The 13458-nt window shown below is 35.5% G+C and overlaps 1 protein-coding gene across 10 annotated transcripts in view; it reads right to left on the bottom strand.

Moving 5' to 3' along the window:
* Positions 1 to 1855: 1855 nt before the first annotated feature.
* The window catches only part of LOC126174783 (tyrosine-protein kinase Src64B), a 264444-nt gene continuing 252841 nt past the window's right edge, over positions 1856 to 13458 (bottom strand). For all 10 annotated transcript variants that reach the window (XM_049921134.1, XM_049921133.1, XM_049921141.1 and 7 more), the window contains one exon: positions 1856 to 10151. In XM_049921134.1, the coding sequence (XP_049777091.1) occupies positions 9940 to 10151 (212 nt within the window). In that variant the 3' untranslated portion in view covers positions 1856 to 9939. The remainder of the gene's footprint in view (positions 10152 to 13458) is intronic.

Raw genomic sequence — 13458 nt, 5'->3', positions numbered from 1 at the left:
ACTTACAACTGCAACTGATCTGTATGAGACCAAGGGGAAAAGGGTGGGAGGAGGGATGAATTTACTATGAATTCTGACTGAGAAAATGTCTGACAGAACATGCTGTAATGAATTTATCATGGATGTACCAAAGAAGGACGTAAAATGCAATGAATCACATAAGGCAAAAATATCTGTCATTTATCCATGTTTCACTATCTCTAAATGAAGGAGGACATGACTGATTCTGAACACTGCAGAGAAATCAAGCCTTTTATAACGTGAGTGGTCATGAGATTTTCTATTCATGAACAGTTCAACAAGCTACCACATGCCTCTAGAAGAATGATAGGCACATAGGCATACTTCAAAGATATGAAAAAACACACTAGCTTTTTCTTGAGCTAATGTGCGCAATCTCTCTCTCTCCCTCTCTTTCTATATTTCTGTAAAGAGAGTGTGCACCCCCCCCCCCCCACCCTCCCCTCCACATACACACAGGGAGAGGGGGAGGGGGTTGCAGTTTAACATAGAGGGTGTTTGGAATAAGGGTTTCTAAGAAACCAGCAGATGTAGGCCCTGTATTACCTCATTTAAGACACTGGGTCTCAGCAAGCAATTGTGCAGTAGCTTGCACCAAATGCTTTGTGTGTTGTACTTGCTCATTGTTTCATTTTCTTATTTTGAACTGAGTAAAAAGATTAATCCTGGTACATTGCAGCATTCAAGTAAGACTCCTAAGACATCTAAAAGGACCATTTATCCCCATGAATGAACGTCAGTTCTCCTTTCACAGAAGTACAAATCATAAGTGTAGAGTGCATCCCCCATGAGAGGGAGGCACATCTTGTTCCTCTGTACCTCCCCCCTTGCAGTGGCAGTCAAAGTTCTTGTTTGCTAAGCTCATGGATGACTGCCTTATATTTAGGTACTGGAAGGTTCACAATTCCTATTACAGGCTTCTAGGGGTTGTAAGGGGCATAGTAGATACAGTTTTTATATAGAACCCAAGTCTGGAAATGTACAATTTGGATATAAAATAAATATGATCAGATCACTTTAAAATCTTCATCTGCACGGTAAGGCATATTATGGTAGAGCTGTACAATGCACATTTCCTGGATCGCCCCAGTCCATCACATACCATTTTTGTCTTACTATACTAACAGCTGCAACAGACTGGTACATTTGTAACTAGGAGGGTTGGCTGTGGTACTCCATTGACGTGCATTAGTGTTTGTGGACCTAGTGTAATGACAGCACACACCACATATACACCTTGTGCAATGAACATAACCTTATCACATGGAGCAGCTCCTGTAGAGTACATGGGTCCGAGCTCGTAGACTCTGCTGTGGTATGTGTACTGTGAAATGGAAGATGTGAAAGTGATCGGATATTTAGACTTATTTTACATCTCATCCAAACAATACAAAACCCAGACATGGCTTCCTTATCACAATTTTGTCTGTTAAGTTCAAAATGTTCAAATGTGTGTGAATTCCTAAGGGACCAAACTGCTGAGATCATCGGTCCCTAGACTTACAAACTACTTAAACTAACTTATGCTAATGACAACACACACACCCATGCCCAAGGGAGGACTTGAACCTCCGGTGGGAGGGGCCCCGCAATGCGTGACGTGGTGCCTCAAACCATGCAGCCACTTCAGGTGGCTGCTAAGTTCCCTAGAAGCCTGAAATCTGAATTGTGAAACACCATTTATATGAATATGTGTCAGTCAGCCACAAGCAATGAAAACTTCAGTAAGAAGTCAAATGTGATATATATTTCCATTGATGTTCTAACCAATAATGTGCCTAAACTGTTAAAATGGGAGAATTGTTTTCTTGTTCTATACAAATTATTTTTTATATAAATGAATATTTTAATACAGCAAACTCCACAGAAAATAAATACAGATACATCATAAATACACTTAAAAGTTTTCAGGTTCACATCATAAAATACAATAAGACATTTACTTTAACTGAGAATCTACATTCAAGCACTCTACAGTATAATACAAAATTATGTCACAAATATATACGCAAATCTATGGAAGATAGTACTATTCACCTTCTGCCCTTCAACTGTAGCCTATATTTGTATCTTTTCAACACACTTTTGAATTTGAAGAACATGTGAAGACATAATACTATTTAATTTATACAAGATGCTCTGAGCTTTTCAAAAATATCTTTTGTTTCAGTCCCTCTGTTCCAGAACAATAACAGTTATGATATCAAACATATGTAGGTAAATACTGTACAGTAATAATGATAGAAAGAGGTATACATAGAGTAATCCAGTCTGGAGAGTGTTTCTGGAGAACAATTGTTCAAAGACTACACACCAACATTTTTAAGTACCAATAAATCCTGCAAAATATTTTTTGCATGTAATGTAAATTACAAATAACTGTATAAATAAAGAAATAGTAAAATGAAAAAAGTATATTTTAATGGAAAAGTTGTGGCATACAGTTTCTAAATGCCTGCACAAATAGCTGCTTGCTTGAAACTGAAAGACATGAAAATGAAGCTGGGGCTACAGCCACAGCAACATTACTTACAATGTTTTAAATAGCAAGTTACTGTTTTTATGAATTGGAGTAACAAAAAATGGACACATTTTCATCTGCTTTCTCTGTCTTCTGACACTACAGTTTCATTTTGTACAAGCCTGTCAGTTCACACTGAAAGGCAACACTGAGTGGTTACTAGTTTCAAATGTAAACAACAGTGACCTCCAGGCATAAATCATAACTGATGTCTAGCATTTAAATTGATAACAAAATGATGCACTGTACCTCATAATATGACCTGATTATAACACATAGAACATACTGTACGACAAATATACTATGTAACACATTACATCTACAATTGATTCAATTTATATAGGACTACAAAGAGGACTTCTTAATGTCATTAAATAGCGTGAAGCTAAGTGTGAGTGTGAAGCTCAGCCACTTCCCTGCCAAGTGAATTAGTAATAATGATAAAGTTGGTTGCTTCAGTTTCAGAACATGAATAGAATACTTTCTGAGTCTCAAGATCCAACCATAATGACACCATGCCAATTATTCACATTTAAGTAATACAATGTAAGCACCCATTAACATTTTACACTAAATCATTTAACAAGAAATGCAAGCACCAGCTGATTCTCAAACTTATGTTTTCAGTGATTCACTTACATGAAAACACAGATATGACACTTGCTATCCAAAGCAAAAACACATTAATACAAACTGCACATCTGTAAAGTAATCACAACACTTTCTGACAAACACTGAGTCCCCTAGGCCCCGTAAACATAACTTTTGACAACATTCCTTCATCAGGTATGAATGATTAACCATGAAACCACTGTACTACTTCAAATAATTAAAACAAAGTTCTTCAATTTTCAAACAGTCTGCTAATGCCATATCACTGCATGGGATAAGAGTGCTGGTCTTACAGTATGTGGTGCACAGCAGTTCCTATTGCAAATTATCCTTTCCAAAGAAGAAATTTACTTCTCTGTAAGCAAGGGAACTTTGCACTACAAGAAAATATCTGAAAACTTCTTTCTCTACTAACAGATATAGACTTGTGACAGAACTGAAGTTTTGAAGTAACATACTGGACATCACATCCACTCTGCAAACGAAAGGTCAATACTAGCTTACTTCCTAAGTGGAAATTCTCATAGTCCAGCAGAAGAGGAAAATCCCTATCATAAATGAAACAAGCTGAATCGCGCTGACAAGAATGGAGATTAATGGGAATTTGGAAAACTGAAATGCACGAAATATTAACAAAGTTAACAAAACACATTCAATTTCATAGAATAGTATTTGTTTGTTGGAAGAAAGACTTGTGTTTAACGTTCTGTCTGTGATGATTTCTTTACACACAGGGGCAAAGTTCACACAGGGCAAGAAAATTGGACACATCCTAACAAAGCAATCATCCCAGCATTGCCATTAAGCAATTCAAACAAAACCAAGGAAAACCTAAATCTTGATTGGTGGCTGGGCATTTCAGTTGCTCTACTCAGGATGTACATCTAGTGTTTTCACAGCTACAACACTTTGCCTGGGATGGAATGTTGGATGGGTGCATTGGGCGTACTCTGGTGATGAGTAAAATATTTAAAAACACATGGATTTGTTACCTTGGTGATGTGCTTCTCATTATGTGCGTGTATTCTGTAGATTCTTTCAGATATTTCAGTAATATTCTGGATACAAGATGACTTGGACAGGATTTGTGATTGGTGTAAAGAATGGCAGCTAACTCTAAATATATATAAATGTAAATTAATGCAGATGTATAGGAAAAAGAATCCCATAATGTTTGGATACTCCATTAGTAGCGTAGCACTTGACACAGTCACGTCGATTAAATATTTGGGCGTAACATTGCAGAGCGATATGAAGTGGGACAAGCATGTAATGGCAGTTGTGGGGAAGGCGGATAGTCGTCTTCGGTTCATTGGTAGAATTTTGGGAAGATGTTCATCTGTAAAGGAGACCGCTTATAAAACACTAATCGACCTTTTCTTGAGTACTGCTCGAGTGTTTGAGATCCCTATCAGGTCGGATTGAGGGAGGACATAGAAGCAATTCAGAGGCGGGCTGCTAGATTTGTTTACGGAAATGCTTCAGGAACTCGGGTGGGAGTCTCTGGAGGAAAGGAGGCATTCTTTTCATGAATTGCTACTGAGGAAATTTAGAGAACCAGCATTTGAGGCTGACTGCAGTACAATTTTACTGCCGCCACCTTATATTTCGTGGAAAGACCACAAAGATAAGATAAGAGAGATTATGGCTCGTACAGAGGCATATAGGCAGTCATTTTTCCTTCGTTCTGTTTGGGAGTGGAACAGGGAGAGAAGATGCTAGTTGCGGTACGAGGTACCCTCCTCCACGCACCGTATGGCGGGTTGCAGAGTATGTATTGGATGTAGATGTAGATATGCTACCAGACTATTTCCATGTATGTAAAGTAATGTACAAACTCTGAACATAACTGGGTGCACTTCACATGCCAAATAAACAAGAAAGATAAATTTGTATCCTACACTCTGAGACTTTATTTTTGAACTAAAGCAATTTTCAGAATATTACCAAAGCAAGTATTTTGATAAAGTTTAGTTACTAACAATAAGTACCATGTTACTAATATTCCAAAATTGCCCAAAGAAGAGCTAAAACTCTCCACCTTAAAGGGCACACAACTGGTCCACAAAATCTCTACCTAAATATCATCTCTACAGACTGGTTTACATAATTATCTAAACCTCAGCATTTGAGAAAGAGATGCACAAGAATTGGGAAAATCAAATGTAAATACAATTTTGTTGTTCATAACAAATGACTAAGTTGTAAATGGATTCATGAAATTCTTGTTATTTGTCTTCAATCACATTTACACATTGTATTTCAAAATTCAAAAGCAATTTTCCAACTATTTACAGGGAATTCATTTGTATTTTCCATTTACTGAAAGGCACAGAAGTTATTAGAGAGGTATAATTTATAAACATGTTCCTTTGAGCGTTCTTTTTCTCAGGCATTTGAGAATGTAAATGATGAGAATTTTGCACAGATTTTAAACACACAAGTATTACTGTAATTAACACACAAGTATTACTGTAATTGCATGAGTCTCGACTCCAAAAATGAGATTAACAATTCCCCACTACACAATTGTTGCATAGACTATAGTTACATCAAGCCTGTGCAAATATTTAACCACATGCTCATCCAGTGGCTTGAGACCTATGCAAATGAAATTTCAAACATTAAGGAGCATATAAATTTTGCCTGTGATAAATTACTGCTCAAATTAACCAATAGGTTTCCACCGATTCAGGATTTTCAACAGTGTAAATTTAATGAACTTACAACACTGTACACCTTCTTACAAACTCAGTAAGTGTGAATGATTTAAGGTCATTATATCACAGCACTGGTTCTGACATGAATGTGCAAATAACTTAGTAACATTTTATTATGGTACGTCATTTTCCCAATTAATCTTTACTTTTAATTCATTTGAATAATTCAATAACACTGTATGATCCAACAATTTACATCTTTCTAACAAGCCACTATATGAAAATTGATTAAATACCACAGAAAATATCGTAATTCTTAATCTGAGTACCAGTTTTTGAGGAACCTATCTTTAAAAAATAGAATATCCTTTCCATATCAATAAAATATTGGGGAAGAAGTGCAGCAACAATGTTTTTAGGGTGTTTGATTTTTTTTTTTTATCAATTTTCCAAGACTGTTTTATGAAATAGAAATGATACCTGATAAATCATGACAAAGTATCACTGTGCGCAATCAGCATTTACAAATGAAAAATAGTTCAAAGAAAACAAAATTGGATATGGAACAGATGGGGAAAACATCCCAAAATTTATGAGTAGTTAACAGAAGATGTTACTCAAAATATAATCTCTGATGTTCTACTACACGATTTGTTCTATCTCATTGTTACCCTGGAAAGCTGGCAGTTATCAAGTGAACAGTTAAATAGCATTTTAGATACATGTATTCAAGTCTGTGCTCCTTTCTCTCTAATGAGCATGAGTATCATCATCATCATCATCATCATCATCATCAAATTTTAGTATTGGTATACTGGGTATAAGTGTGCAGCTTCCACACAAACATAAAAAGAGTTGACCATGCTTCAAATGAGGCAGTATTATTTGAATAAGATACTTTATTCACAGTTATTAGCCAATTTCAAATTAATAACTATTTTCAAGTGTATCTAGCAAACATAACAACTGACATATATAAGAACACGAAGTGGGAGAAACATCTACATCCAAAGTGACAGTAAACATAGGTACACAGTCATTAGTAAACCAAGAAAAGAAACAAAAGCTCTCTCTCTCAGTATACTAATGAATGTGTAACCATGTTGGTTGTTACTCATCATCGTTGTTATCCAATGTCAGTTTCCCGGGTGTGGTGTACAAGTGCTCGCCATCTCCTTCTGTCTTCGTACATCTTCTGTTCCAGGACAGCTTCCTTGGTTGTTACTACGCAAGTTGATAATCTTCATTGTTCAAAAAATGGTTCAAATGGCTCTGAGCACTATGGGATTTAACATCTGAGGTCATCAGTCCCCTAGAACTTAGAACTACCTAAACCTAACTAACCTAAGGACATCACACACATCCATGCCCAAGGCAGGATTCGAACCTGCGACCGTAGTAGCAGTGCGGTTCCAGACTGAAGCGCCTAGAACCGCTCGGCTACAACGGCCGGCATAACCTTCATTGTTCATGTCCTAATATTGTTACGCTTACTAGATACACTTTAGAATGACTTTTAGGGTTAAACTGTCAAATAATGATGAATAAGGCATATTAATCAGATAATACACAACTTCAGAAGGACCATGACTTTTAATCAATGCTTGAGGGCTGTGGATGGACTCAAATATAACAAAAAGAAATTTAAAAAAACGTTTTTATACATAAAAAATTTAAGAAAAACCAAAACATAGCAAGACAACAATGATAATTAATGGTAGTTAAAATAACAGAATGTTTCATACAAACATATAATATGGCATTTCTTAATTTAAGTGAGTAAGCAAATATAATTTGTTACATGATGTCTTACATGTCAGAATTTGAGTTTCAAAAATAATTTAGTATCTTGTTGATAACAATAAATGCAAAATATATTTCCAGCTTATTAAGTACAAGAAATGTCAGGAGCTCCTCATCGTTCAGATACAATTGGTAACAGATGCAAGATCATTTACAAAATGGGTGGAAATTGTATCTCAGTGATAATTGTAATAAACTGTATACTGTCAAATCAGCAAAGGAGATCATTTTGACATTTTGAGTTGACAACACACCAAAGGAACTAGAGTGAAGAAACTTAAGAGTAAAAAATTTGTTTTTTATAAATAACATAACAAGAACGGCAAGTTCAATATAGCTATAAATAAAAAGTTTTGATGTGAAAAATCTCCAAAAACATAATTCATTAATAGAATAGAATAACAGTGAACAAAATCAGTACACTCACTGCTATTGATTACACTGCAAAAACTGAACAATCAGTTATCACTAGATAACGAAATAATAAGCAACCAATTGCACAAAAGAAATTTAATTTCTTTACTATATTCTGGCACTTAGTGCTCTTCTACTGAAGATTATACCTACCCGATTATTTGCGAGTGTCAACAATAAAATGCATACAGCATGTGGTTCATAGTGTCTGTACAAAATTGAGATAAAGAAGTGAAACAACAAGTACAGACATCGAGCCACAACAGGAGTTACTCACCTAATAATATTAGCTGATTAGCTCCTGTTCTGGCTCGATGTCTGCACTTGTTGTTTTGCTTCTTTATCTTAATTTTGTACAGACACTATGAACGACATGGCCATGGCATTTTGCTGTATACATCTTATTGATGACACTTGCAAATAATAGGATAGGTATAACCTTCTGAAGAAGGGCACTAATTGCTTGAAACCAGTAAAGAAATTAAATTTCTTTTATGTGACTGGTTACTTATTATTTCATTATATACAACTACATTTGCTGAGGATGGATAAAATACAACAGTTATTGCCGTATTAATATATGCAACATGCTCGCATCCTGTGGCCTTATTAATGCACTCTGTGACATCATTAAGGTGTTGCCTGCTAGTGAGTATATGTATCATAAAAATTTATAATTTTGTAGTTTTAATTTGCAAAATCTTCAAAATCATATATAGAAAGTGAAACAATGCCTTGACAGACACTAACCAGATATTATTATTGACTCAAAAAGTATGAACAAAGACAGCACATTAAGAAAGGTACAAAAAGAAAGGCAAAATATCGATAAGTATTAACCCAATCTCACTATGGTTCTCACAAAAGACTTGGAAGAACGGGGAGGGGGTGGCTGTTTGTGCTTGATATACACAAATTTGCACAGTTTTATGAAAAGTGCAAAAATACTACCAGTCAATTCCTTCTGAGCAGTTTTCTGGTTAATGAACAATCAAATCTGTGCTCATGACTTTTAAAACAATTACGTGATTAACCTGAGGTTCTTTCTTACTACAATTCATGAATTTCAATGTAAAAAGAGAACAAAACTTTAATTATTTCCATACAGAGTCTCTTTCCCTAACACAGTCACTTCGCACATCAATTAATAAATATATTAATGCGAGCATATTTCACAAACATCAATGTACAAACAACAAAAACTAATATCACATACATGCAGCACAGTACTAAATTGACTAAGCACACAAGTAGTAAATGCAAAGTGAATACAATAGGAGCACGATATTAAATTTTACTTGCCAACAATTTAATCTTCAATTATGCTCTTATAAGCATTTTAGAACTATAATAATAAAACTGCTGTCTTTTAAATCTGCAAGAATTCCTCTTAAAGAACATTGGTTGTGACACATACCACATATTTATTTAAAAATTTTATAGAAAATTTAGAGAGAGCTTTGAGAAACACACAGATTGTGCCATTTATAGAGCTTAATTTACACGTATTTATCAAAAGCAATCAAGTCTTTGGAAGAGCCTTGTATATACATTGCTTTTTCCCCTCATTTCAATTAATTTGGCCTAACATTATTGGCCTGTGTATACAAAAGTAGACTGTATGTTATCTGAATAAAATATATTATTACAAATTACTGTCCAACCTTTGTAATCCAAGTAACATCTACTTTAGTAACACACTAATTTCCTTCAGGAGCTGAAGAAGAATAACTTTGCAAATAAAACATTGAGCACAATACTCTTTATCCACTATTATTATGACACACACTAATCAGATTACTTTTCATTCATCACAAAACACACACACACACACACACACACACACACACACACACAGAGTGTTCGTGTGAATGTAGTTTCTAGTTTCTGCAACTGGCACCAAACTTATTAGTCTACCACTTCCCTATAAGGTATCTCTGAAGTCACAGTAAAGTCTTCAAAATAGTGATTTAAAAATTCAAATGTTGGCCTTTTCTCTGGATCAGCATCCCAACACTGTCTCATTAGTCTGTAGATAGCTTCAGGGATGGGATAATTATCGGGATTGGGCATTCTATAACCTCTTTCCACATGTTCGATCACTTCCCGACCATGCATGCCTGCAATGATAAATAATTATAATTTATTTGAAGTGTCATTTAAAAAGCATATTTTTTACATCTTTGTACACATACAGCAATAATATACACCAAAAAAGATTGATGAGATGAGTATGCAGGGTGGGGAGAGGCGGAAGGTAGGGAGAGGGATAAGGGGAAGTGTCTAGTGGTATGTGGGAGAGTTGGGAGCTGTCTGTGGACCAGCTTGGGGTGCAGCTAGAGGTGGCAGGTGGCAGACAGCTGAGCAAGTGATTTTACAGAGTAGGCATGAGACAGCAGCAGGCAACTAGCTGATTTGTATTGGGCAGGGGTAATGGGAAAGGTATGGTCTACTCCCCCCCCTCCCCCCCCCCCCCCCCCCCCCCCCCCCCGTCTCTTGTGTAGGGGCACAGTGAGTTACCTAGTTACCTTAGTTTTAAACCAGGGAGGTTACAGGAGCAAAGAAAGTGCTGTAAGGATAGCTCCCATCTGCACAGCTCAGAAAGGTTGAAGGTTGGTAATGGTGGAGAGCACATCACAGAACTACTGAAGCGTCTTAACAAATCTCTATTTGCAATGCAAATTGTGTCAGACATATCGGATATACGATTGAAAAAGCTGGCATACTATGCTTACTTTCATTCCACAATTTCATATGGGATTATTTTTTGGGGTAATTCATCAAGCCAAGCTAAAGTTTTCAAGGCACAAAAACATGCAGTACGAGTTATATGTGGTGTGAACTCAAGAACAGCAGAATCCTGTTTAGGGAACTAGGGATACTAACTACTGCTTCCCAATATATTTATTCCTTAATGAAATTTGTCATTAAAAATATATCACTTTTTCAAACCAACAGCTCAATTCATGGAATCAATACCAGAAATAAGAATAATCTTCACACGGATTTGAAGTCACTTACTCTTGTACAAAAAGGTGTGCATTATTCAGGAACACACATTTTCAGTAACTTACCAGCACCCATAAAAAGCTTAACAACCAATGAAATTCAGTTTACGAGAAGCCTAAAGGATTTATTGGTGGTTAACTCCTTCCACTCCATTGATGAATTTCTCAGTAGAATCAACTGATTTGTGTGTGTGTGTGTGTGTGTGTGTGTGTGTGTAAGTACAATATAACTTGTCACAATTTCAGTGCTGTAATGTGTTCATTGTAAATAAATTGTGTGTGTGTGTGTGTGTGTGTGTGTGTGTGTGTGTGTGTGTGTGTGTGTGTGTAAGTACAATCTAACTTCTGCACCATTTCAGTGCAGTAATGTGTTCATTGTAAATAAGTATTAAAGTAGTTCTATCACATGTTTATTACCTTATAATTAAAAAAAAACTTTTTTATTTTAAATTCAGTGCATTAGTGTTCGTAAAATGATTCTTTCATTTCGTGTTCATTACAAAAAAATGGCAATCATTCGACTTGGGACCTGTGGAATGTACATTAGCTTATTTGTTTCAGTTGTAAATATTTGTCATGTTTTATTGTTTTTCTGACATATTCTACATCCTGGAGGATCTCCTCACTACGGATCAATTGAAATGAAAGTAAATCTAGATCAATAAGAATGAAAGTAAATCTAATCTAATCTTATCTTATCTTCCGTGCCCATTGACTCTTATAACAGCCGTCTGATTTCTGTACAAGTTGTAAATAGCCTTTCACTCCCTGAATTTTACCCCTGCTTCCTTTAGAATTTCAAAGAGAGTATTCCTACCAATGTTGTCAAAAGCTTTCTCTAAGTCTACAAATGCTATAAATGTGAATTTGCCCTTTCCTTGACCTATCTTCTGAGATAAGTAGTAGGGTCAGTATTGCCTCATGTGTTCCTACATTATACGTTTCCATAGTGATCATTATAAGTAGGTGATGTGTGAAAATTCGGTTATGTTTTGATTATTTTCTTAGGTTTGGTTCTGATTATGTCTATTACCTGAAATTTTGTATGGCTTCCATTAGGATTATTATGTTTTATTTCCTATACAATAATTCTGTTGTGGTTATGGGTTATGATGTGTTCTTGGTGTTATATCTTTGTTCTACGGTGTTTATGTCGTTGCTATGAATGTGCGTTACTTAGTGTTTTATTTTACCTGTTTTCCTGCTTTACAGCATCAATAAAGTTTTCAGTGTAGTTTTTGTGCTTGAGATCAATTTGTTCATTCAATAAATTCAGAGGGTTATTGTGTGTATATGAATATATCTTTATTTCTTCAAGGATATTCATGATAGCTCCATTTTGGGTAATACGGAGGATTTCCGGTGCTTTGTTTATAGATTTTACATTGTGTTTTTCTGGTAGCAGATACTGAAAGAATGTGGCTGGGTAGTTTTCACTGTCTCTGATGTGCTCTTTGTATCTAACATTGAAGTACTGCTGGTTTGTCCTTCAAAATTAGATTCAAATAGCACACCAGAAACAGTGAAAACAACCATCTACATTCTTTCAACATTAACAAACTGAAAAACACAACACAAAATTCATAAACAAAGCACTGGAAATCTTTCATATTATGAGAAGGGAGCAATCATGGACATCCTTGAAGGAATATAGATATATTCACATGCTCACAATAACTCTCTAAATTTACTTACGAACTAACCGATCTCAATCACAAAAAATATACTGATAACAATATTAATATTCTAAAGTGGGAAAATGAATAACATAAACAAACTAGAGACACTAAGTAACACACAGCCATAGTAACAGCAAAAACACCAAAGAACATCGGAAGATGTAAATGTAACAGAATTATTACATAAAAAATGAAAATAAAACATAATAATCTCAACACAAACCAGATGAAAATACAAATAAAAATGTAATCAGAACCAAACGTAAGAAAATAATCAAAACATAACCAAATTTCCACACATCACCTACTTCTAGTGGTGATGGTAAACAAATAACATCACTGATCCACTGTCATCCAAGCTGTCAAAAGGAAAAAATAAAAAACTAACTAATCTGATATAACAGTATGTCTACAACTAACATCCAAGTAACGTCAAATAAAAATTCCAACAAAAGGCAGCATATAAAGAGCAGTGCAACTGGTATATTGTCGCAGAGGAGGCTGAGTGGTGTGGTCACCGTGGTGTGGTGGTTGTGATGCTGGACTGTTGCATGGAGGGTCGTGACTTCAAAACTCACCTGAACTATAAAATTTTAACTTCTATATTCGGTTCGAGTACATTCTAGAAGTATCCACAAATGTCAGGAATCATTGTACTGGAATGTTCTGTAACTGTATATATACCATATGTTTTCTGGCCGGAGGCAGTTGGCTCCGCGCTCTTGTATGTGCAAGTGCTG

The sequence above is a fragment of the Schistocerca cancellata genome, chromosome 3, assembly GCF_023864275.1.
Source record: "Schistocerca cancellata isolate TAMUIC-IGC-003103 chromosome 3, iqSchCanc2.1, whole genome shotgun sequence".
Taxonomy (NCBI): domain Eukaryota; kingdom Metazoa; phylum Arthropoda; class Insecta; order Orthoptera; family Acrididae; genus Schistocerca; species Schistocerca cancellata.
The sequence above is the reverse complement of the archived record's forward strand: the minus strand, read 5'-3'. Positions and strand labels throughout refer to the sequence as shown.